General features: G+C 49.3%; 1 protein-coding gene across 1 annotated transcript; it reads right to left on the bottom strand.

The window, feature by feature from the left end:
* Positions 1-824: 824 nt before the first annotated feature.
* Positions 825-23,143, bottom strand: tarbp1 (TAR (HIV-1) RNA binding protein 1). The gene is made up of 31 exons (XM_056291885.1): positions 22,652-23,143; positions 21,697-22,225; positions 21,456-21,559; positions 20,807-20,876; positions 19,112-19,266; positions 18,901-18,953; positions 18,698-18,795; positions 18,449-18,584; positions 18,262-18,358; positions 17,814-17,903; positions 17,528-17,699; positions 17,100-17,366; positions 15,872-15,969; positions 15,633-15,791; positions 15,319-15,536; positions 13,918-14,184; positions 13,645-13,822; positions 13,290-13,489; positions 13,128-13,199; positions 12,888-13,008; positions 11,813-11,923; positions 11,544-11,693; positions 11,343-11,429; positions 10,642-10,853; positions 10,466-10,547; positions 10,158-10,329; positions 9,880-10,065; positions 7,885-8,009; positions 3,900-4,036; positions 1,078-1,235; positions 825-953 (listed from the first exon to the last, which is right to left on the bottom strand). The coding sequence occupies exons 1-30, from the start codon at positions 23,108-23,110 to the stop codon at positions 1,082-1,084; spliced, it is 4,959 nt and encodes a 1,652-aa protein (XP_056147860.1). The 5' UTR covers positions 23,111-23,143; the 3' UTR covers positions 825-953; positions 1,078-1,081.
* Positions 23,144-24,129: the final 986 nt, after the last annotated feature.

The following is a 24,129-nucleotide window of genomic DNA, read 5'->3' as shown; positions in this document are numbered from 1 at the left end:
CTCATCGATATCCATCCATCCATCCATCCATCCACTATCCAAACCGCTGACCCTGCTGTCAGGGTCGCGGGGATGCTGGAGCCTATCCCAGCAGCCACTGGGCGGCATCGATGTGTCTCGTGGAAAGGGAAGAGGGATGACCTCGGGAGCGCCCCCCTCCTTACACAAGCTACAGTGAAACACGAACTGGTACCAAAATGCAAGGAGTTCAAGTATCTCGGGGTCTTGTTCAGGAGTGAGGGTGGGGTGGAGCGGGAGATTGACAGGCGGATTGGTGCAGCATCAGCAGTAATGTGGACGTTGTACCGGACCGTTGTGGTGAAGAAGGAGCTGAGCCGGAAGGCAAAGCTCTCAGTTTACCAGTCAGTCTTGGTTCCAAGCCTCACCTATGGTCAGGAGCTTTGGGTGGTGACTGAAAGGGTGAGGTGGCGGATACAAGGAGCTGACATGAGGTTCCTCCGTAGGGTGTCTGGGCTCAGCCTTAGAGATAGGGGGAGGAGCTCGGACATCCGGAGGGAGCTCGGAGTAGAGCCGCTGCTCCTTCACATCGAAAGGAGCCAGTTGAGGTGGTTCAGGCATCTGATTAGGATGCCTCCTGGGCACCTTCCTTTGGAGGTTTACCGGGCGCGGCCAACTGGGAGGAGACCCCGAGGTAGATCCAGAACTCGCTGGAGGGACTACACGTCCAATCTGGCCTGGGAACGCCTTGGGATCCCCCAGGAGGAGCTGGAGGGCGTTGCTGGGGAGAGGGGGGTCTGGAGTGCCCTGCTTAGCTTGCTGCCACCGCGACCCGACCCCGGAGAATCGGCTGATGATGAATGAATGAAGGAACGAATAAAATGCAACTCAAGTCAGGTGATGAAACCAATCCAGTCGACGCCAAGAACTGCAAACAGCATTTTCTCCGGCACCGGGTGAAGAGTACACACATACCGAGAAGCTGGCACCATTCTCTAAACTCAACACACAAAAGCAAAGCCACATTAGAACACGTGAGGTTATCTAATGGAAGCAGCATGAGGTGAGACCCCGTGTGAAGGACACCCTCTTCTTCTTCTTCTTCACGCAGCAGCTGACCTCTTCAGTCGGAGGCGGCGTGCTGCCGCGTGTACTCCCAGATCAGCAGGGCGGCGCTCACGTGCACGTTGAGAGAGCGGATGACCCCTTGCTGAGGGATCTCCACGCACACATCCAGCAGCTGCAGGAAGTTGGCAGGTATGCCTTCCCGCTCGTTGCTGTGCGTGTAAAAGGAGAGAGAGAGAGAGAGAGAATACAGCGTGAGGGAGGAAGTGCTGCAAAATGGGGTCAACAGACTGAATAAAATAAATAAATAAACAAATAAATAAACAAAAGGGTGAGCTTGACGAGGGCATCCAATATGTTCCCCCCTAAAGCACTTAGAACCTATTCAAGTCCTGATATTTCAAAACGCTAATGAGATAAATGGCTGCTTCGTCTCTCAAGACCTCTGAGAGCGGGTTGAAACAGGGACCGGGCTGAGACGACGGTAATATACGGGGACATCTGGCAGCGGCTTTGGTCTTTTAATCAGGGAACAAACGGTGTGAGATGGCGAGGAAGCGTGATTTGTTGAGCTACTTTTATCTCCAGTGTAATTGGGTGAGATAATAATTATCTGATGGGAGATTAGTGCAGCGGCATGCTGTGCTCGGGGAGAACCCCGCAGTTTGAGAGCGCACACACACACACACACACACACACACACACACACACACATGGGGAACTTGAGCCCATAAACAACAGGGAGTCTACGCCGTCCTCCACCGCTGCTCTGCAGCTGAGCGCCGTTAAGCAGATGTGACATCACACCTCGCCGGCGGAGGCCGCCCGCAGTATGATAAAGGTGAGCAAGTCATGTGAAAGTGTTTTGCGGTGTAACCTCAGTGTTAGCGTGGGCGGTAAATGTCACGTATCTCCCAATGGCGTTCTGAAAATCGATCTGCCCTTTTCAGCCCGATTATATAAGCAGGGCGCACGGTGAGGAGTCAAAGGAGACCGGGGTAAAGGTAAATCCTGCTGCCATCGTGCGGTTTGTGCTGACTCGGGTAACTTGCTTCCCTCCTAAGGGGGAGGCAATTAGAGCCGAGCATGCCCCAACAGGCACCCTCGCTGGGATGGGAGGCGGAGGAGAGGGACACGGCCCAGAGGAAAACTCGGTTGGGTGGTGAGATTGCTTCGTCAGCTCACAGGTTTCACCTGCGAAAGCTCCGGGGTCATCTGGGGGAACGGGTGCGGCGAGCGCGTGTGTGTCCTAAGCACTGGTGTGCTACCGACGCCGTCATTTTGATGGTTTTGGATTTTCAAACTTTAATAGCTTTGTGGGAAAAAAAAAGACACGGACTTGCCGCTCCCCGAATGCTCCTAAATTGCACATATTTGCATATATTTGCATTAACATGAGAACGACCGGGGTTTCACCCCGACCTAAAACCACCATGGGCGGTGACCGCCGGTTTTTGAACTCTATATTCCATCCATTATCCGAACCGCTTATCCTGCTCCCAGGGTCGCGGAGATGCTGGAGCCTATCCCAGCAGTCACTGGGTGGCAGGTGGGGAGACACTCTGGACAGGCCGCCAGGCCATCACAGGCCCCCCCCCCCACCACCACCACCACCACCACCACCACCACACACACACCCACCTAGAGACAATTTAGTACGGTTGATTCACCTGACCTACATGTCTTTGGACTTTGGGAGGAAACCGGAGCACCCGGAGGAAACCCACACAGACACGGGGAGAACATGCAAACTCCACACAGAGGACGACCCGGGACGACCCCCAAGGTTGGACTACCCCGGGGCTCGAACCCAGGACCCTCTTGCTGTGAGGTGACCGCGCTAAGCACTGTACCACCGCGCCACCAATTCTATATTCTGTCAAGATAAATACCCAGTTGAGATATTAATGCATTACATATGTTAGTATGTCTGTTATGAAAGTAACTGCAGCAAAGTTAACATTTTAACAACTTTAAAACTATTTTTAAACAAGTTAAAATGGCCGCTGTCCAACGTCTGTAAATACTGCAGCACCTCGCTGGTAGTCATGGTGCGTCTGTAACCAGACATGTTGGACATAATCACAAATCAAGTTTAGACTATTTCTCTGCACTGGAGGACGCTAGCGTGTTTCTAGGACAGGCCAACGAACTTCACAAAGGAAATGACGCGACAACACACGTCGTAAATACTGACATGACGCACACGATGACGCGCAAATTACGAGCCGTCTTTTTGACGGCTCGTGGTGGTTTTAGGTAGATCTTACCATAACTTTTTTTTGGATGCAATTCATCTAAAACTCATTTTAATGCAAATATACGCAATTCTAGGAGCATTCAGGGAGCGGCAGGTCTGTATCTTTTTTTCCATAAAGTTATTAAACTTTGAAAATCCAAAACGGTCCAAACGACCGCCTCGGTCGTTCCGGTCTTCACGTGTCCTGGGGCCTCGTGTATCATCGTTACTATGGGCGAATTTGTTCGTACACACCTGTGGGATTTTTTTAGCCCTGCAATTTGTCTCATAGGCCAGTGTAGAACCTGGGTAACCCCTGAATTTAGACACCGGTTGGCTAACACTGATGTCTTTGCAGGCCTGGGTGACTGCTAGTTGCAAGAGGTAGACAACAGATGTTAGGACGAAGGAACTACAAATAACCATCATGCTTTGCTACTGACTGTCAGACAATATTGCGGGCTAAAAAAGTCCACGGGTGTGTAAGAACAAAATTTGCCCATAGTAACGATTGATACATGAGGCCCCTGGACTTCTCCTGCCCTCGCTTGTTCTGATTCTAGGGCTGACCATATGATATGGAAGACAAAACCAGACTGTGATTCCAGACATTTTTTTGTTTCTCTGCCATCATTACCCAAGAAGCAGAAGGGTCTTCTCCAGGAACTGGTGATCTTGAAGCCTCTGGCTGTTGGCCGTCTGCTCCACCCCCACAATGCAATAGCCCTCACTCTTCTTTGCCTGCAGAAAGTTGACGAGCTCGGCAGGCTTCACCTGGTAGACAGACGGCATTTCTAACGTTACACAAGTACAGAGGCACTTCGTTTCTTTTGGGTTTCTTTTGTTTTTTTGTACAACTACATAAACTGAGGTGAGATTAAAAATCACATACGTATTAAAGAGTCGTTAAACCCTACACCACTTTGATACGTTTGCTGACGTCTACAGTTTAAAAACCATCTATCACCAAGATGTGTGACTAATGGTTTTATTCTTTTACATGGTGGTGCTGGTCGCAGGGCTCAGGTCCTGGGCTGTTCCGGTGGCGTCTGGACACTGCTTGGCATCCTCCTCATCATATTCTTCATATAGCTTGTAATTTCATTATAATTCTGTTATCCTCTTTCAATTTTGTGTTGTGAAAATTGTGTAAACACAACATTATTGCACCTTGGGAGAGAGATCCTCCTCTATTGCTCTCCCTGAGGTTTCTTCTCAGTTTTCCTCCCTAAAGGTTTTATTTAGGGAGTTGTTCCTTATCCGATGCGAGGGTCTAAGGACAGGATGTGGTGTTGCTGTAAAGCCCCTTGAGGCTAATTTGTAATTTGTGATATTGGGCTATACAAATAAAACTGACATGACTTAAAGGTTAGTGTGACTCCCCGGATGTACACTGTTGGTATAATAAGCCTGCCATTGGCAGAATGTTTCAGTCGGAATTCTCCTCCCCTTCTGCTACCTTCATGCTATCGTTTTCAAACGAGCTAGTGACCAGCACACTGAAAATGATGACAAGTTCCCCCCCGCCACTATTTTGCACGGGCACCGTCGCTGCATCCTAGGCTTAGCCCCACCCAAGACGAGTGTGATTGGTTTAAAGAAATACAAAGAAGCCAGAGCATTGTTTTGCCCCTATACCAGAATGAATAACGGGTTTAGCCAGACTTTTCTCGAGCACTGGCACAGTGCTAAAACGAAGTGTGGTGATAGGTCTGGCTATGCAAGACTATGTAAAGGTAAAAAACATGGCAAGCTAGTCTTGGTACTCTGCGATGGTAGCATAGCAGGATAAACACAGCTGCAGATAATAACATTATGGGTCTGTTGGATGTAGGCATGTCGACGAACCAGCACTGACAAATGGACAGACAGAGCTAGCAATAATAATTGTCAATAGTACTGTCGATGCTGGTTCTTTGGCACCACCAGCACTCTTAGATGTGCATGTAGACGCGCTGAGAGAAAGTGGAAGAAAGACAAACTTCATGTCTCCGTAGGAATTCTTAAGAGACTGCTTATCGGAGTACCAGAAAGCCGTTAAATCTGCAAATACAGTTTCTATCAAACCTTGTGTCCAACAATTGTCATAGGCCTCAGGTTCTTTTTAGTACTATTAACTCTCTTATAAATCTGTGTGATTCTCCTTGCATTGTGTCAACAACCACAATCTGTCCCCCTCCTTTATATCTGAGATAGTTAAGCATTTGAGGCCTTCACATTGCCCCCGACAACATTCCACCCAGACTGTTAAAGGATGTTTTTACCACTGTTGGGTCTTGTAGTGTACATTTGATAAACACCTCTCTTCTCTCAGGCTGTGTTCCTGCTGCTTTCAAACATGCTGTAGTACAAGCCCCTCATCAAAAAGAGCAATCTTGAGCTCTCTGTTCTTTCTAATTTTAGGCCAATTTCTAAGCTGCCTTTTCTTCCAAAAGTCTTAGAGAAAGCAGTTTATGTACAATTACAAATGCACCTAGAAATTAATGGCATTTCTGAAAAGTTCCAGTCTGGTTTCAAATCACGTCACAACACTGAAACAGCCTTTTTAAGAGTTTTTAATGATCTTCTTTTAACTGTGAACTCTGGGAACTCCGCTGTTCTGGTGCTTTTGGACCTGACTGCTGCCTTCGACACGGGTGATCATAATATTCTTTTATCACGTCTTGTGCTGTGTGTAGGCATTAAAGGTACTGCCCTAGAATGGTTCAAGTCTTATCTGTCAAATAGAAGCTTTTCTGTCCATATAGACCAATTCTCTTCAGCTGCAGCCCCGCTTAACTGTGGGGTCCATCAAGGCTCCATTTTGGGCCACATTTTCTTCTCACTGTATATGCTGCCCTTGGGGTCCATTTTAAAAAAAACATAATATGTCTTTTCATTGTTTTGCTGATGATTTACAAATCTATTTGCCTATAAAAACAAACACCAGAGATTCTATACAGGCTTTGTTGAGTTGTTTAAAGGATGTCAGAACATGGATGGAGTTAAACTTCCTGAAACTAAATCAAAATAAGACTGAAATAATTGTATATGGACAACCTGATCTTCTGGATGGTTATGATAGCGCTCTTGGCCCTTTAGCTCCCTACAGTCACTCTTCTGTTAGGAATCTTGGTGTGATTTTTGACAGCTCTTTTAACTTTGATGAACAAATAAGCTCAGCCGTCAAAACAAGTTTTTTTCAATTACGACTACTTGGAAAAGTAAAGGCGTATCTCCCGCCAAATGATGTTGAAAGGGTAATTCATGCATTTATTACCTCTCGTTTGGATCATTGTAATTCATTGTGTTTTGGGTGTAGCTCAGTCGTTGCTTCGTCGCCTGCAGCTTGTATAAAATGCAGCTGCTGGCCTTCTGACAAGAAAGAAACGACTTAATCACATAACGCCTGTACCGGCCTCCCTTCGTTGGCTTCCTGTCTGTTTTAGGATCCAGTTTAAGATTTTATTACTTGTTTTTAAATCTTTAAATGGGCTGGCACCATCTTATTTATCTGAGCTAATACATCATCATACACCAGTCAGAGCACTCAGGTCAGCAAACCAGATGCTCCTACATGTTCTGAGATCCAGGCTTAAAAACAGGGGTGGACTGAGCCTTTGCAGTGGCTGCCCCTCATCTCTGAAACAATCTACCAGTACACATAAGATCAGCTCTGACCCTACAGACTTTTAAATCTTTGTTAAAGACCTACCTCTTCTCGCTGGCATTCAATTCAAGTTAAGCCTGACATCGTGATTTTATTGTGCAAATATACTTGTACTCTTATGTTTTAATTTTTATAGTTTATATTCTTTATTTTATTAGGTTTTCTTTACATATATTTTTATATTAATATGTGTCACTTATTTTACATTGCATTTTTTTTTTTTAAATTTTATTTCTGATTTTTCCCTTTTTTCTCCCAATTTAGTGGCCAATTGATCCCTATTTTAATTCAAACACCCACCCTCGTATTGCATGCGTTCGCCAACTGCATCTCTCCGGCCGGCAGTCTCGAAGGAAAGCGCCTCCCCACTTTCGTGACAAGGCGAATCCAAGCCGAACCACTGTTTTTCCGACACACACAGAGACGCATTCACATGACGAACACAAGCCGACTCCGCCCCCCTCCCGAAGACAGCGTTGCCAATGATTGCTGCTTCATCGAGTCCGGCCATAGTCGGATCTGACGAGACCGGGGCGCGAACCCCAGTCCCCAGTGGGCAACTGCATCGACACCAAGCCGATGCTTAGACCGCTACGCCACCGCGGACCCATTTTACATTGCATTTTAAGCTTGTGCAGCACTTTGGTTCAACTGTGGTTGTTTTAAATGTGCTATATAAATAAACTTGACCTGACACTTACATCCAACACAGCCATTATCAATGTCATTGGCTGCAGCTGTGTTCATCCTGCTATGCTTACATCACAGGATACTTCAATTGTTATTAACATTTAAATAGTTTTTAACTTGTAGATGTCAGCAAACTCACTAAAAAGTGTAGAGTTTAGTTACTCTTTAATAAGTCCAAATTGTACAAAGTGGAGGGTAAGCTTTACATTACATATGGTCACATATGGTTCAGGAATGATTCTTGAATGGGCAGACCGAGTTGTCAGTGGGTGATGTACTTCACCTCGAGCAGAGGAAGCCACAGCTCAGAGGAGACACTCAGGGACTGGAAGTGCTTGTCACTGACATGGCGCAGGCTGTCCAGAACTAATGCATTGGCACCAAAGATCTCACAGGTCCTACACAGGCCTGCATCCACATGAACACCCAGAGAAAAGAGGCTGTAAGCCATCAAACTGAGGCCCATCTGAAAAGCTAGTATAAAAAGCTGTGCATCGAGCGTCCGGGTAGCGTGGTGGTCTATTCCGTTGCCTACCAGAGGGGGTGGAGCAGTGACTGGGACTGCTCGGAAGAGTGGGGTAATTGGCCAAGTACAATTGGGGAGAAAAATGGGGGAAAAAAAATAATCACAAAACCCCCCCCAAAAAAAACCAGCTGAGCATCTATCCATGTATTCACACTCGATGAATATGCCACAATACCCAGCTGTCACTTTTTTTCTTTTATTTTTCTCTTTGGAGATTTTTGCTCCCTTTTTCTCCCCAATTGTACCCAGCCAATTACCCCACTCTCCGAGCCATCCCGGTCACTGCTCCACCCCTCTGCCGATTCGGGGAGGGCTGCAGACTACCACGTCTCCTCCGATACATGTGGAGTCGCCAGCCTCTTCTTTTCACCTGACAGTGAGGAGTTTCACCAGGGGGACGTAGCACGTGTGAGGATCACGCTATTTCCCCCAGTTCCCCCTCCCCCTTGAACAGGCGTCTCGACCGACCACAGGAGGCGCTAGTGCAGTGACCAGTACACATACCCACATCCGGCTTCCCACCTGCAGACACGGCCGATTGTGTCTGTAGGGACGCCCGACCAAGCCGGAGGTAACACAGGGATTTGAACCGGTGATCTCCATGTTGGTAGGCAACGGAATAAACCGCTACACTACCCGGACGCCACTGTTTTTCTTAAGGACTTCAACATCTTAGTTTTTACATGGCATGCAAAGGAAGGATGCTCCACATCCTCATCTGTGTTATGCTATGGCTTTTCAGAACGGCCATGTGGATGTTATTTCAGTAGTTTCATCAAATGTAATGATCTCTATGGCTCTTTGTGGAGGTAAGCCTGAATTGCTGGAGGCTGATGAGAGCGAGTAAGAACAAAATGGCTTTCAGATTATCTCGGTGATTGAAAAAAAAAAAAAAAAGATGCTGAACAACGGCACGGTGTATTCATATGAGATTAGACAAAACAATCAAAAGCTACGATCTTCTGTTTTCAGTGGGTGAATTTAAATTCAACATTTACAGAGCAGCCGAGCTTATCCTAACTCTAACATAACGTTATATAAATATTGCTTTGTAAAATAGCTGTTTACTGTATAAACAGTTCAGGTTGATTCAGCCCTTTGTTATCTGAGACGGCAGCACCGAAGTACATCTGCAGTGAACATAAAATGGCGTATCTATGATGAAACCCTCATATGCTCTATGAAATATGATAAGAGTATTGAAGCGGTTTTGTTTTTTTGGTTCAGCTGTATTCGACTCAGTAAACACTGTGCAACCTAAGAGAGACATGTTAAGAGCAACGACTGAAGCACAGCTTGTTACGCAGAGAAAATAAAAATAAAGTCAGTGCATGAAGATTTTGGACACTATCTGAAAAAGAGCATTTTCTGTTTTATCAAATGTATTGGTATAGGGGCGTCTGGGTAGCGTGGCGGTCTATTCCATTGCCTACCAACACGGGGATCCCCGGTTCGAATCCCCCTGTTATCTCCGGCTTGGTCGCCTGTTCGGGGGGGGGGGGGGTTAGCGGTATCCTCCCACGCGCTACGTCCCCCTGGTGAAACTCCTCACTGTCAGGTGAAAGGAAGCAGCTGGTGACTCCACATGTATCGGAGGAGATATGTGGTAGTCTGCAACCCTCCCCGGATCGGCAGACGGGGTGCAGCAGTGACCGGGACGGCTCGGAAGAGTGGGGTGGTTGGCCGGATACAATTGGGGAGAAAAAGGGGGAAACGTAAATAAATATATATATATGTGTGTATATCTCTGACCTCCTAAATTGGTGGGTTTGTCAATGAGCGAGGCAACCACCAGGAGGGCACCGTGGCGTTTGCCCAGTCGGGCAGCTCTCTGTTGTGGTACCAGCATAAGCTCAGGCTCCTGCTCCTGAATCCCCAGACTCCAAGGGATGATCTTCTTTTGAACCTCTGCCCAGCGCTCCTCCTTAGCCTGCTCACCTGATGGAAAACAGCACCATCGCCACAGAGTAAGAAACCGCAGCATTCTCATGGCATGCAGTGAGTCGTGCTCACGAGGAAAATCACTGTACCTTTGTCTTGCTGAATCCAGTCTCCAGGCCTGAGCTGCCTCAGGTCATCCACCGGATTTCTCAACGGGAGAGACAAACTCTCTGAGAAGCCCCCCAGCTCCTCCGACTTCCAAGGTGGAATCCACTCATCGTCAGCCAGCTCTGACAGACTGGGGAAACTGTAGAGTATGGTCTAGAATAGGACAAGTGAGAAAAGAAAAACTAGTCCGTATCATAGAACTCTTTGATTCTAAATATTGCTGTGGATGAAAATCATCATCCAATTTAAGGATATATACGGATATATAAGAACAATATAGCAAAAGAACCTCAACACTGTAATCCCTGATAGGATGAAAGGCACCAAAGAAAAAGTGCTCCTGAATCCTGCTCCAGTTCTTGTTTGCATTTCTAAAAAGGACAAATGTAGAGTGTGTAACAGCATCTCGACTGGACAGAACAAGACCTCATAACAAGCCTTGGTCACTACTCTGGCATTTCTCACCCAGTGCTCTGCATAGCCTCCGCCTGGCTCAGGCAGGCTTGGATAACAGTAGATAGCTCTTCCAAGCCATCCATCCCCTCCTCTGCCTCCGCCCTGGCCTCCGCCAAGGACCACACCTTCTTTAGGGCGAGCAAGGCGTATAGGCGGACGCTGAAGTTATGGCTGAAACACCACTGCAGGATGACATCCAGCGCTTTGCGCAGCTGCGCTGCCTGGCACACACATAGCAAAGAGGATCTTCAGGTAAGAGAATAGAGATTTGGGGGGGGGAGGGGGACTTTTTCCCCTTCTCCCCAATTGTATCTGCCCAATTACCCCACTCTTCCGAGCCGTCCCAGTCACTGCTCCACCCCCTCTGCTGATTCGGGGAGGGCTGCAGACTACCACATGCCTCCTCCCATACATGTGGTGTCACCAGGGGGATGTAGCGCGTGGGAGGATCACGCTATTCCCCCAAATCCCCCCTGCCCCCCGAACAGCCGTCCCAATTGACCAGAGGGGGCGCTAGTGCAGCGACCAGGACACATACCCACATCCGGCTTCCCACCCGCAGACACGGCCAACTGTGTCTGCAGGTGGGATTCGAACCGCCAATCCCCATGTTGGTAGGCAACGGAATAGACCGCTACGCCACCCGGACACCCAAGAGAATAGAGATTTGAGATGGGTGGGCGTTATGTAGAGAAAACCATAGACCTCACCTGATTTTCGAGCGTGGGCATGATGACGCTGAAATGGACTAAAACTGACAGGAAGGTGCAGATGCTTGTTTTGGTCTTTTCTTCATCCTGTACAGAAAGCACAGGAGTATTGAAAATAATTAACTGCACATGGGTATCAACAAAGCATGAAAGTTGTCTGAGAGATGGTGAGGGATTTGGAGCCCTGTCCTCGATGCTTACTACGCTGAAGCAGGCCCAGAAGCTCTCCAGGTGCTGTGGGTACCGGACCAGAATCAGAATCATGGTCCACTCTATCAGGTACTTGACTGACGCCTGGTTACTGCAGAATCCTGCCTTAAACACACGGCTCAGCAAAGTGGCCACAAATCCCTGAGCGCACGCGCGCACGCACACACACACACACACACACATCAATAAATTGGTGATTATTACTTTCCTAAATTATTACTTCAGATGGATGATGAACTGTGCCGACGAGTGACTCTTACCTCCCTTAGTTTGGGCAGTAACAGCAGCACTGTTTGCCAAACCCTATTTTTCACACGATGCTGCAGAGAGTTGCCATAGTAACGTACTTTTGACTTTGATATCTGCTCATCCTACGGGAGAAGATGTGAGGGGTGAAAATAATGGACGATGTTGTTAAATGTGGTGAATGAGCCACATTTTCACAAATGATGCATTACATTTTTTTTTAAATCAGAAAACGTGTCCTCCAGGCCAGGTATGACTCATACTACCCTCTAACATGGTACAAGTTGAAGCTAATTTCAAACACACAGCAGCCCCATGACATTTTACACCAACAAGAGTATCTGGGTCTCAGGATAACCTGGTCCATGTCTGCTGAACCAGGGGCCAGAACAGCACAAGGAATTTTTTTGGGGGGGGGGGGGGTTCTCGTTTTTCTCTCCAATTGTATCCAACCAATTACCCCACTCTTCCAAGCCATGCCAGTCGCTGCTCCACCCCCTCTGCCGATCCGGGGAGGGCTGCAGACTACCACATGCCTCCTTCGACACGTGGAGTCGCCAGCCGCCTCTTTTCACCTGACAGTGAGGAGTTTCACCAGGGGGACGTAGCATGTGGGAGGATCACGCTATCCCCCCCAGTTCCTCCCCCCCGAACAGGCGCCCCGACCGACCAGAGGAGGCACTAGTGCAGCGACCAGGACAAATACCCACATCCGGCTTCCCATCCGCAGACACGGCCAGTTGCGTCTGTATGGACGCCCGACCAAGCTGGAGGTAACACGGGGATTCAAACCAGTGATCCCCGTGTTGGTAGGCAACGGAATAGACCGCCATGTTACCCGGACACCTCCACCACAAGGAATTTTGAGATGGTATTTGGAATCGTGGATCAAATGTTATTGGGGAAAAAAAGTTTCCAAGAATAAAAAAAACCCTCTAAAATGCCTTTCCTTAGACTATAAATATTTAGTAGAAGTAGAAAATCTTTCTAGCAAAGTCAAACCATCTGAAAAATCAGCTTGTGCAAGCATGACAAAATCTGTGTGTGTGGGGGGGGGGGGGTGACAGCAACAGTAGCATATGTTTTTACCTTCTCCAGCAACTGGGTCACAAGAGCCTCCATCAGTCTCTCATGCAGCTGGTTTGAGGGGTCCAGGTGACTGAGGAAGGCCAGTACACAGATGCGGGGGAACTGATTGTCCCTGTTATCCCTTACAAATAAAGACAAACGGCAGAGCTGTGACAGAACTGCAGTGGTGGAGACCTCTAGTGGCCATACTTCATTACATGTTGCAAAACAAAACGAATGGTTTGGCTTCCATAGGCTCACCCTGTCACTACTAGATTGGCAGCACACTCTTCTCCAAGCTGTTCAACATAGGTTTGGACCTCCTGGATTAGCCTGCAGAAGATCCGAGACAAGCTGCTTTAGAGAAGAAAAAAAAAAGACAGATGCAACTCAAACCAATAACAAAAAGGCTCTTTAAATTACCGCTGGTCTCTCCTGAACACTGGCCCATAGACACAGGCCTCAGCGATTATGTTTATGTGGTCGAAAACACTAGAAAACATGATATCAGCCTGGTCGCCACTTCCTCGGCCTGAGGGCAGCCATGTCTGGCAGCAGTGTTTAATCAGCACGTTGAACACGCCTTTCTTCGACTGAGACAGCTCCATCAGATCACCGGCAATCTACGAGACAGTCACACACCACAACCCTATTAATCACATCTGCATAGCGCCGAGGATTAGAACCATATAACATGACGCCTTCAGAGGACCATCTGATATAAAGTGCAAGGTACCACAGTGGTCCAGTCCAGTTCTGCATGCCACTTTTTACTTGCCTCTTTCAGACTGGCAGTAAGCATTGGGGCCTGGGTGTCCGTCAGCTGAAGCAGGCGCGGGTGGAAGGCCATGGAGATGAAAGCTTTCAGTGTGGGCCAGAAATCATGGGGGTTCGTGCTTAGCCCCTGCACCAGCTCCCAAGACACAGTCACGGCCTCTACACCCAGGGACTCTTCACTTAGTACCACCTGGAAATAAAACCACCAACAAACATCTGATCAGAAACGGGGCAGCCCTCTGTGAAAGAACACATTGGTTCAGACAGGAAATACTCAAATGGTACAACTGGGAGACTGGCCTGTGGCAGCACTGCCTCCATAAAGGCCAGTACAGGTAGCACCAAGTCACTGGGCAGCAGAACCAGTGCCTCCACGCTGCAGCCCAAAGCAGCTTTGAGGGTGTTGAGTCCACTGGGAGTCTCCCCATACTCGGGAATAACAGCAGCCCTCGTCAGGAAGCACAGGCACGTCCACTGGTCTCGCATAAAACAAGCAGCCATGCGTCCCCAGTCCTGCAGAAGACCTTGCACTCCTGTATCACTACAGACAGAAGAAATGAAGTTCAGCCATCTCAACCCAAAGGTCAACTGTGTCAACCTACCACGAAGCCAGTGTATATTAAATGTCTATTATCTCACCCTGTGTAATTCTCCTGAAATTATACTACCTACTAACAAACAATACCGTAAAACAACTGCCCATTCATCCATTTTCCAAGCCGCTTATCCTAATTAGGGTCGCAGGGATGCTGGAGCCTATCCCAGCAATCATTGGGCGGCAGGCGGGGAGACACTCCTGACAGGCCGCAAGGCCATCACAGGGCCGACACATTCACACCTAGGGACAAGGGACCTAGGGACAGAATTGTGACCTGAAATGGCCACATCCAGGGTGGCACAGCGGTTAGCACTAAAACAACTAATCATAAGTAAAAGATAATATATAAAATAATAAGTGCAAGAATTGCCCCTAGGTATGAATATGTGTGTGTGTCGGCCTTGCGTGATGGCCTGGCGGCCTGTTCAGGGTGTCTCCCCACTTGCTGCCCATTGACTGCTGGGATAGGTTCCAGCATCCCTACGACCCTGAGAGCAGGATAAGCGGTTTGGAATATGGACGGAAGGAAGTGCAAGAATACTTATCTGCTTTGAAGCAATATGAATCACGTGCTTAACTTACTAAAATAGCCTTTCACAAAGCTACTAATCCCCCCCACCCTTTTTTAACATTTTTAACCCATTTTTCTCCCCAATTGTATCCGGCCAATTACCCCATTCTTCCGAGCTGTCCCGGCTGCTGCTCCACCCTCTCTGCTGATCCAGGGAGGGCTGCAGACAACCACATGCCTCCTCCAATACATGTGGAGTCGCCAGCCGCTTCTTTTTACCTGACAGTGAGGAGTTTCACCAGGGGGACGTAGTGCGTGGGATGATCATGCTATTGCCCTGTTTCCCCTCCCCCCCGAACAGGCACCCCGGCCGACCAGAACAGCCACTAGTGCAGCAACCAGGACACATACCCACATCCGGTTTCCCACCCACAGACACTGCCGATTTTGTCTGTAGGGATGCCCGACAAAGCCGGAGGTAACAAGGGGATTTGAACCGGCGATCCCCATGTTGGTAGGCAATGGAATAGACCGCTATGCTGCCCGGACGCCACAAAGCTACTAACCTTGAACAGCCTACTGCCTGTGGCTTCATCAGGGTCTGGTTAAAGTGTTCTAGATGGAGTTGGCTGTGAGAGGAAATAGTGGTTCCACTGTAGAAGTAGTCATTCAGACATATCAAAACTGTTTTAGTGCTGAGCCCATGCTGCTCCATTAGACTGCAAACTGTAGCCAAGGATTCCATTGCAATTGCCTTTACCACCTGGCATGCCACAGAGGGGATCTGGCAACACAGAGTAAAGCCTTGTTGATTAATCCAGCAACACAATCCATCCTTGAAATAAAAACGTGATAACAGCGGCATCATTAAGCAGTGTACCTGTTGTGTTGGTGTTTGGAGGACCTCGAGGCTATTTTTGATGAGTTTAGGGAGATAGGTTTTCTCCATTTGTTTGCGGTACTGCGGTTCATCTCTGTACATCATTACCAGCTGCCTCAGGACACAGAGATACAGCTCTGCCCTCTCAACATCAAATGGCTGCAAAGCAAAACAACTGTATTAAACTAACCTGTGAACAACAGTCTTCTGTGAGTAGTAGGCAAAAGGTGGCAGTTTACCTCCTGCATTTCACTGCTCAGTCTCCTCAGGATAAACTCTTGGACGGAATCAGCAACTTCAAGAATAAGGATCTCCATGGCAACCACTACATCATCCTCTGTAAAAGACGGAGCACAGAGGGTCTAATCTGAAACACTTCTAAGTAATTCAGCACATCATTACGCAGGGATTTCAAAATCCAGCCACTGTTTCAGTCGTACGTTCACTTCATGCCGGGGATCGCCGGTTCACATTCCTGTGTTACCTCTGGCTTGGTTGGGCGTCCCTAAAAACACAATTGGCCGTGTCTGTGGGTGGGGAGGCGGATGTGGGTATGTGACCCGATCGCTGTTCTAGCGCCTCCTCTGGTCGGCCTGTTCAGGTGGGAGGGGGAACTGGGGGAAACAGCGTGATCCTCTCACATGCTACGTCCCCCTGGTGAAACGCCTCACTTTTGTTTCCCTTTTTCCCCCCTTTTCTCCCCAATTGTATCCAGCCAATTACCCCACTCTTCCAAACCATCCCGGTCTCTGCTCCACCCCCTCTGCTGATCCGGGGAGGGCTGCAGACTACCACATGCCGCCTCCCATACATGTGGTGTTGCCAGCCGCTTCTTTTCACCTGACAGTGAGGAGTTTCACCAAGGGGACGTAGCGCGTGGGAGGATCACACTATTCCCCCCAGTTCCCCCTCCCCCTGGAACAGGCACCCCAAACGACCAGAGGAGGCGCTAGTGCAGCGACCAGGACACATACCCATATCCGGCTTCCCACCCGCAGACACGGCCAATGTGTCTGTAGGGACGCCCAACAAAGCCAGAGGTAACACGGGGATTCAAACCAGCGATCCCCGTGTTGGTAGGCAACAGAATAGACCACTATGCTACCCAGATGCCCAAAACTCCTCACTGTCAAGTGAAAAGAAGCGGCTGGCGACTCCCCATGTGTCGGAGGAGGCATGTGGTAGTCTGCAGCCCTCCCGGATCAGCAGAGGGGGTGGAGCAGTGACCGGGACAGCTCGGAGGAGTGAGGTAATTGGCCAAGTACAATTGGAGAGAAAAGCAGGGAAAAATGTAAAAAAAAAAAAAAAAAGTAAATGGGAAAATTTCCGTTTTGTTCTCTTTGCAGCCATTGTAGGTTTCAAGGTAAGCTAACTAGTTGGCTGTGACACACACCAACTCTGTATAATGTTAAAGAGGGAAGTCTACACTAGCAGTCAATCTAGTTGATTAAGTGACATCACACAAACCTTGACCCTCCTCGATGTCCCGACAACCTGGTGCTCCTCTCAGCTGGAACAGGCGGAGCATGAGCTGCAGACTCTTATCAGTCTTGCGTAGCGGCTGGTAGACATTGGTGCTGACTCGACCCAGGGTGTCTAGCAACGGGGACAGCAATGACTCCAACGCAGAGCCTGACCTTCTGCCAAGTCTGGTGTTCTCCATGTCTAGGTATAAGAGAATTGTCCTTGCCAGCTTATCAGCCTCCTTTGGGTCTGGCAACCTTTCAGTCTGACCTGTGAAGCAAAACGACAACATAGCATATCAGGTGCACAAAATGTAAAAAATTGGGATTGGGGGTATGATCTAATCAATTAAGAGTCGTCACAGTTCAAGAGAAACAAATTAGACCCAGCTTTCTCTGTTCAACATTAGCATATTTATTTTTCTTCCTCACCTGTGCTAGGTGGGACTTGGAGAAAACTGTGTATCTCTGAACAGACGTAGGCTTTTAAAGTTTCCTTTCTTGTGGAAGCAGAATCACAAACCCTTCCATGCTGCGGGTCCCTTTCCCCCGCCCCGACACAGGGCTTGAAAACACCCTCATTGTCCGACAACCAGACACACAGCTGTATTGGCGACAGAAAAATGTTGGACGCATCTATTATGCAAATTCTCCAGTGTGCTTTCTTAAACAAAGTTATATCAGTTTCTCCTTTAAAAGCATCTCACACACAGCATACCTTATTCCAAAGCTGCGTCCCTCTACATAGCGACTCATCTGCACGGAAATGCACCAAGAAAGTGAAGACATCGTCTAGAGTAACTGAACTCTACAGAAAAAAAGAAATTTTCACTATTACATCATTCATCGTCACAATTCCATGTGTATTCCATGGGTATATTCCATGGGTATATTGGGAGAGGGATGCTGAATATGGAGCTGCCAGGGTAGAGGGAAAGAGGAAGGCCAAAGAGGAGGTTTATGGATGTGGTAAGGGAGGACATGCAGGTGACTGGTGTGACAGAGGAAGATGCAGAGGACAGGAAGAGATGGAGACGGATGATCTGCTGTGGCGACCAAAAGTAGTAGTAGTAGTAGTCACAATTCCATGTCATTGGATACACTCATCAGTGTAAGAAAGGGGCAGCATTACTTGGTTTTGACGTCACGCAATAATTTTGTCTTACCACATCTGTGAGACAGAGGGCGCTGTGTAAGAGGAAGCACTGCGCCGCTCCTCTCAGCAGGACTTGATGAGTAATCATGGTGGAACGCAGTACCTCCCTGGATCACCACAGACACAATATTAATCCACATCACACTCTGCCAACTATTATGCGGTCTGTTTCATGTCTGTTGATGTTGGTGTGGTACCTGAGAGCATGGAGGCCATCAGTCCCCAGCAAAGGGATTGCGGGAAGGCTGGATAAGGCCTGGGAGAGGAAGAGGATCGGTACTGCGCACCAGTGTTGAGACGCCAGCCGCTGGATGAGCTGCAGCAACACAGAGCCTATAGTATGAACGAAACGAGTTACCGAGGCTTCTTCAAAATGGACCATATCAACAAACAAAAAAAAGAAGAAGAAGAAGAAGCTAGTCCGTCATTACATTGTCTCTCTGTACCTCTATGTTCTGATGGCAAGCTACTGAAGAAGGTGGTCAGGAAATGTTGGAGTTTAGCTCCTAGCTCGGGGCAATCTCCTACGTTCTGTCTGACGCCCCTGAAAAGAAACGAAAGGCTTATTATCATTTAGAATAACTGCAGACCAAGCCTTGACTACAACTGTCCCCAGTATTTTGATTTTGTAGTTTGGTAAAAGCTACACCTGTGGAAGAGGGAGCTTTCAGACAGAACATCCATGAAGGGACCCACAATAAACTGGAGAGCAAAGGGACAGGAGAGAAAACCTCATTATATAAACTGCTGCCAAATACGAATCCATGATCATTGTGAAAGGCACACTGAATGCTATGATAAAAAAACATTAAGTCACCAAATACAAATTTAATGAGGTGAGCGAGCTGTGAAGGTCACACCTGGGAGAAGGACACGGCAAAAGCTGGTTGCTGAAGTGCCTGGAGCTCCAGCAGGTGTTGCACCCCCTCTCTCATTAAGGACTTGTTCTCACTGTGGAACATTCTCTGGTACACACACAGCAGCCAGGACGGATGGAAGAGGCGAGTGTCTGATGCTGCAGGACCGGTAGAAAATGACCACACAGAAAAAAAGAAAGCACAAAACAGTTTCGATGAAAAAGATAATTCTGTTTTTTGCAACCTTAGTCTTACTTTTCGTAGTTTTTGCCATTGTGCTAATTTTATTCACAAGCTTCACTTTGGAGATTTTGGATGCAGAACTACAGCCGCACACAGCTTTAATGTGGTCTGTGACAATGGACCACGGATGTCAGATCTGTTTAAAGAAGTCCAACTTAACCCAGTTATCCATCCATCCATTACCCAAGCCGCTTATCCTGCTCTCAGGGTCGCGGGGATGCTGGAGCCTATCCCTGCAGTCATTGGGCGGCAGGCGGGGAGACACCCTGGACAGGTCGCCAGACACACACACACACACACACACACACACACACACACACACACACACACACACACACACACCTAGGGACAATTTAGTATGGCTGATTCACCTGACCTACATGTCTTTGGACTGTGGGAGGAAACTGGAGCACCCGGAGGAAACCCACGCAGACACGGGGAGAACATGCAAACTTCACACAGAGGACGACCCGGGAAGACCCCCAAGGTTGGACTACCCCGGGGCTCGAACTCAGAACCTTCTTGCTGTGAGGCGACTGCGCCAACCACTGCGCCGCCCAATCCAATTATCCAAACCATGTATTTGGAAGTGAAAACGAAACTACCGGTTGAACGTTATTACCTAAAATTTCCAGCATCATTAATGGTTAGTTGCTTTGCTGAGCTACTTCCTGGTTCAACTTGCAGGAATGACCAACCTATACTTACTTTAGGGAGTAGTATGCTCATTGACTAACTACCTGGCCAGTGCAATCAAGATTTTAGGAAATCATGTACATCCTCTAACTAAGGCATCAGGACTTAGTTTTGTTGTTGTTGAAAGGACAGGTTCAAGGCCTGTGTTTGGTTGCCCTGTAAGATATCATGGTAAGCCTAATTATTTTTTTTGGATTTTTTCCAATTACCCCACTCTTCTGAGCCGTCCCGGTCTCTGCTCCACCCCCTCTGCCGATCCAGGGAGGGCTGCACACTACCACACGCCTCCTCCCATACATGTGGAGTCGCCAGCCGCTTCTTCTCACCTGACAGTGAGGAGTTTCACCAGGGGGACGTAGCAATTGGGAGGATCACGCTATTACCCCCCAGTTCCCCCTCCCCCCCGAACAGGCACCCCGACCGACCAGAGGAGGCGCTAGTGCAGCAACCAGGACACATACCCACATTCAGCTTCCCACCCCCAGACACAGCCAACTGTGTCTGCAGGGATGCCCGACCAAGCCAGAGTTAACACGGGGATTTGAACCGGAGATCCCCGTGTTGGACTAGACCGCTGCGCTACCCGGGCACCCTGGTAAGCCTATTTCTAGCCATAGTCTTGTATCCAAAATCTCAAACATGAAGTCAGTGTGTAAAATGATATCGTGATGGATATGCACAATGGCAAAAACTACAAAAAAAATAGACCCAGGTTGTAAAAAAAAACAACCCTGAATTTTCCTTTAAACCCAATCTTACCTTGACTATCAGCTGCTGTTGTTTGGATCAACACATCTATTCTGTTAAGAACTGGGCGGACGACATGAATCTGTGGCAGGAGAAGGAACCATCAGCACAAGAAACATAACTCCGACAATCCAAAGGAGTTGAATCAAGTGCAACTGGACTTGGTATATATCCGTGAAGACGTTCCGCCTCTCATCCAAGAGTTCGTGCCTTTCTGACTAGACCTAGCTAGTCTGACTGGACCAAGCTAGTCTGACTGGACCAAGCTAGTCTGACTGGCTGCTGAAGAGACTCAGAATTTATCCTCTAGGAGTCGTTGTCAGAGCTATAGATGTCCATGGGTCTTTGTGATCAGATGTTTACCAATCATACTGATCACAAAGAGCCATGGACATCTATAGCTCTGACAACGACTCCTAGAGGATAAATGCTGAGTCTCATCAGCAGCCAGTCAGACCAGCTTGGTCTGGTCAGAAAGGCAGGAACTGAGGAGGCCTCTTGGATGAGAGGCGGAACGTCTTCACGGATATATACCAAGTCCAGTTGCACTTGATTCAACTCCTTTGGAGAACCATGACGACCTGGATGAAGGAGAACATTCACAGACATAACTCCGAAACCCCAAACGGCTTTGACACAGCTGCCTTTCGAGATCACCAACCTGGTTTTCCTCCAAGGTCTCCATAACCAGCGCATAGTCCTCCCAGAACTCTTTGAGCAACTTGCTCCTGCCAGGGCTCCATCTGAACAAGACCTCAGCTCCGACTACGTATGAAGAGTCAGGGAGAAAAGAGCCATGCATCACAGATTCAACAACGACACCCATCCCTGTGAAGCAAATGTTAAGGCCAGAGGTGGACCGGAGGCCCGACGGGGCGCAATCTGAAAACCTGCACCTTTACCTTCGCCCGCTGGCAGGCAGGGGGGGCACTCGACGTTCTCCTCTTCATAGAAGGCCACGCACCTTTTCAGCAGGTACAGAGCCCTCTTGCGCGACACGTTGTCCCTGTGCGTCAGCCCGTCCTGCAGGACCCTGCAGAGCTGCAGCAGCACACGCGGGTCCGGCTGACGGGACAGCGGGTTCCGAAAGGCCCGGCGCGGCTCGGCCGGCGTGAACAGCGGGTCCGACAGCGCGGTCAAGCACAGCAGCACGCGCCGCGTCGCCCCGCCGCGCGAGTGCCAGCGGCACAGGCGGTCCAGCACGAGGTGGAGCGCGCCCCTTAACCCCGCCCCGCCGCAGCGCGCCAGGAAGGGCAGCAGGAGCCTGACGGCGACTTTGGAGACGACCGCGTCGGCCTGTCTGGTGACGCAGGACAAGGCCGACGTAAGCGTGGCGGGGCCGAGGCTCGCGTCCGCCGAGAGGGTGGGCAGCAGGACAGCCACGAGTTCCACGGCAACCTCTACGTCCAGCCGCCCCGTAGAGGGGGCGCCCTCCGCGCCGCCGCCCTTTGACCCCTGCAGCCTGGGCAGAGCAACCTCTACGTCCAGCCGCCCCGTAGAGGGGGCGCCCTCCGCGCCGCCGCCCTTTGACCCCTGCAGCGCGGGCAGAGCAACCTCTACGTCCAGCCGCCCCGTAGAGGGGGCGCCCTCTGCACCGCCGCCCTTTGACCCCTGCAGCGCTGGCAGAGCAACCTCTACGTCCAGCCGTCCCTCCTCGCCGCCGCCCTTTGACCCCTGCAGCGCTGGCAGAGCAACCTCTACGCCCAGCCGCCCCATAAAGGGGGCGCCCTCCGCACCGCCGCCCTTTGACCCCTGCAGCCTGGGCAGAGCAACCTCTACGTCCAGCCGCCCCGTAGAGGGGGCGCCCTCTGCACCGCCGCCCTTTGACCCCTGCAGCGCGGGCAGAGCAACCTCTACGTCCAGCCGGCCCTCCTCGCCGCCGCCCTTTGACCCCTGCAGCGCGGGCAGAGCAAAGCGAGCCAGTCGCTCCGCCGTAGCGCCGTCACACGACGGGACGCAAGCCCCCACCAGCCTGCACACGGCGGCGGCGGCGTCTCGGCACCGCCCGTCTTGTGGGCCCGGACCCTTGCGAGCCGCCGCCGCCTCTTCTTCCGATACCCTCGACAGACAGGGGACGCAGAGGGTCCAAACAAGCCACTCCAGCTTCCCGACCAGGCGGTGTCTTTCGGCCTCCGTAAACGGGGTCTCGTTTGTCGGCGACTGCGCCAGACGGGGTCCGAGTCGTTCGACGAGCATCGTCAGCGCCTCGACCCTCTCCTTTTCCGGCCACGAATCCTCCGGCCAGGCCAGCGCTTCGAATAACGAGTCATAGTCCAGAACATTCGACAAGAGCGCGTCTATCAGGACAGACGCCATGGCCGGCAGCTAGACCCACCGAGACCGGCTCGCCACGCGCGTCGGGGTAAAACGTAAACTTCCGCCTACGTCACCCGCAACTCTCGCGAGGGTGGGGAGGCTTGTGGGCGGGATTTGCGAGCAAACGTTGAAAATGTGAACAGGTGGGACTGTGCGGGAAAGCGGCGATCCTTCGTTTTATCTGTAACTTAAAGGCTGAACATCTTTAGCTAAACGTGGAGAACAAGGTAAGATATGTGGGTCACATCGTCGGGGATGATTTATGTGACGATGATGACGATGATGATGATGATGTGCAGCGCCAGTGTTGCAAACTGTACGCGCAAGCCAATATGCAGGCAGGCAGGTGTCACATGTGTACAGATGATGTCAAAGCTGCTGTTTTTAGGGCCTACTGCAGTGGTTCTCAACCGGGGGTCCGCGGACCCCTAGTGGTCCGTGGTGTAATTGCAAGGGGTCCGTGAAAATAAAATATCTTTAAAAAAAAAGATCCTATGACATTTATAGAAATAGGATTATTTTACTCAAATGTGACTGAGACCTTTATCTACCTAAACTATGAAGGGTAACAGGACTTTTTTCTCTAATTACATCTGTTTCACAAGTGTAATTTATTGTATTTTAATAAGAGATCTCGCTCCCGTTTGCATTGTTAAAAGTTACTGCATAAGAATTATGTTGTTACATATATCTGAAAGTTACTGAATACATATTCTGTTGTGTTACATATATCTGAAAGTTACTGAATACATATTCTGTTTTGTTACATATATCTGAAAGTTGCTACATAAGAATTCTGTTTTGTTAACTATATCTAAGTTACAACTGAAAGCTCTTATTTTTGCCCCAAAGAGTGAATAAATGCTATAATGCAATTTAAAATGCAGTTTCTACTGTTTCTATCAAATTGCAACCCCCCTCCCCCAAGATCAGGTGGAGGGGTCCTCAGGGTAGATCAAAAATACGCAGGGGGTCCAGGACCCCAAAAAGGTTGAGAACCACTGGCCTACTGTGCTCCA

The sequence above is a fragment of the Lampris incognitus genome, chromosome 13, assembly GCF_029633865.1.
Source record: "Lampris incognitus isolate fLamInc1 chromosome 13, fLamInc1.hap2, whole genome shotgun sequence".
NCBI classification, from domain to species: Eukaryota; Metazoa; Chordata; class Actinopteri; order Lampriformes; family Lampridae; genus Lampris; species Lampris incognitus.
Note: the sequence above shows the minus strand (reverse complement) of the source record. Positions and strands in the feature narration are given on the sequence as shown.

Excerpts from the sequence above, each read along its gene's own strand:
- tarbp1 (XM_056291885.1), bottom strand. The coding sequence starts at position 23,110 with ATGGCGTCTGTCCTGATAGACGCGCTCTTGTCGAATGTTCTGGACTAT. Across the intron at positions 18,585-18,697 it reads CTTGCCATCAGAACATAGAG|GCTCTGTGTTGCTGCAGCTC; the intron begins GTACAGAGAGAC and ends TTCATACTATAG. Across the intron at positions 17,367-17,527 it reads CCAAGTCCCACCTAGCACAG|GTCAGACTGAAAGGTTGCCA; the intron begins GTGAGGAAGAAA and ends TTTGCTTCACAG.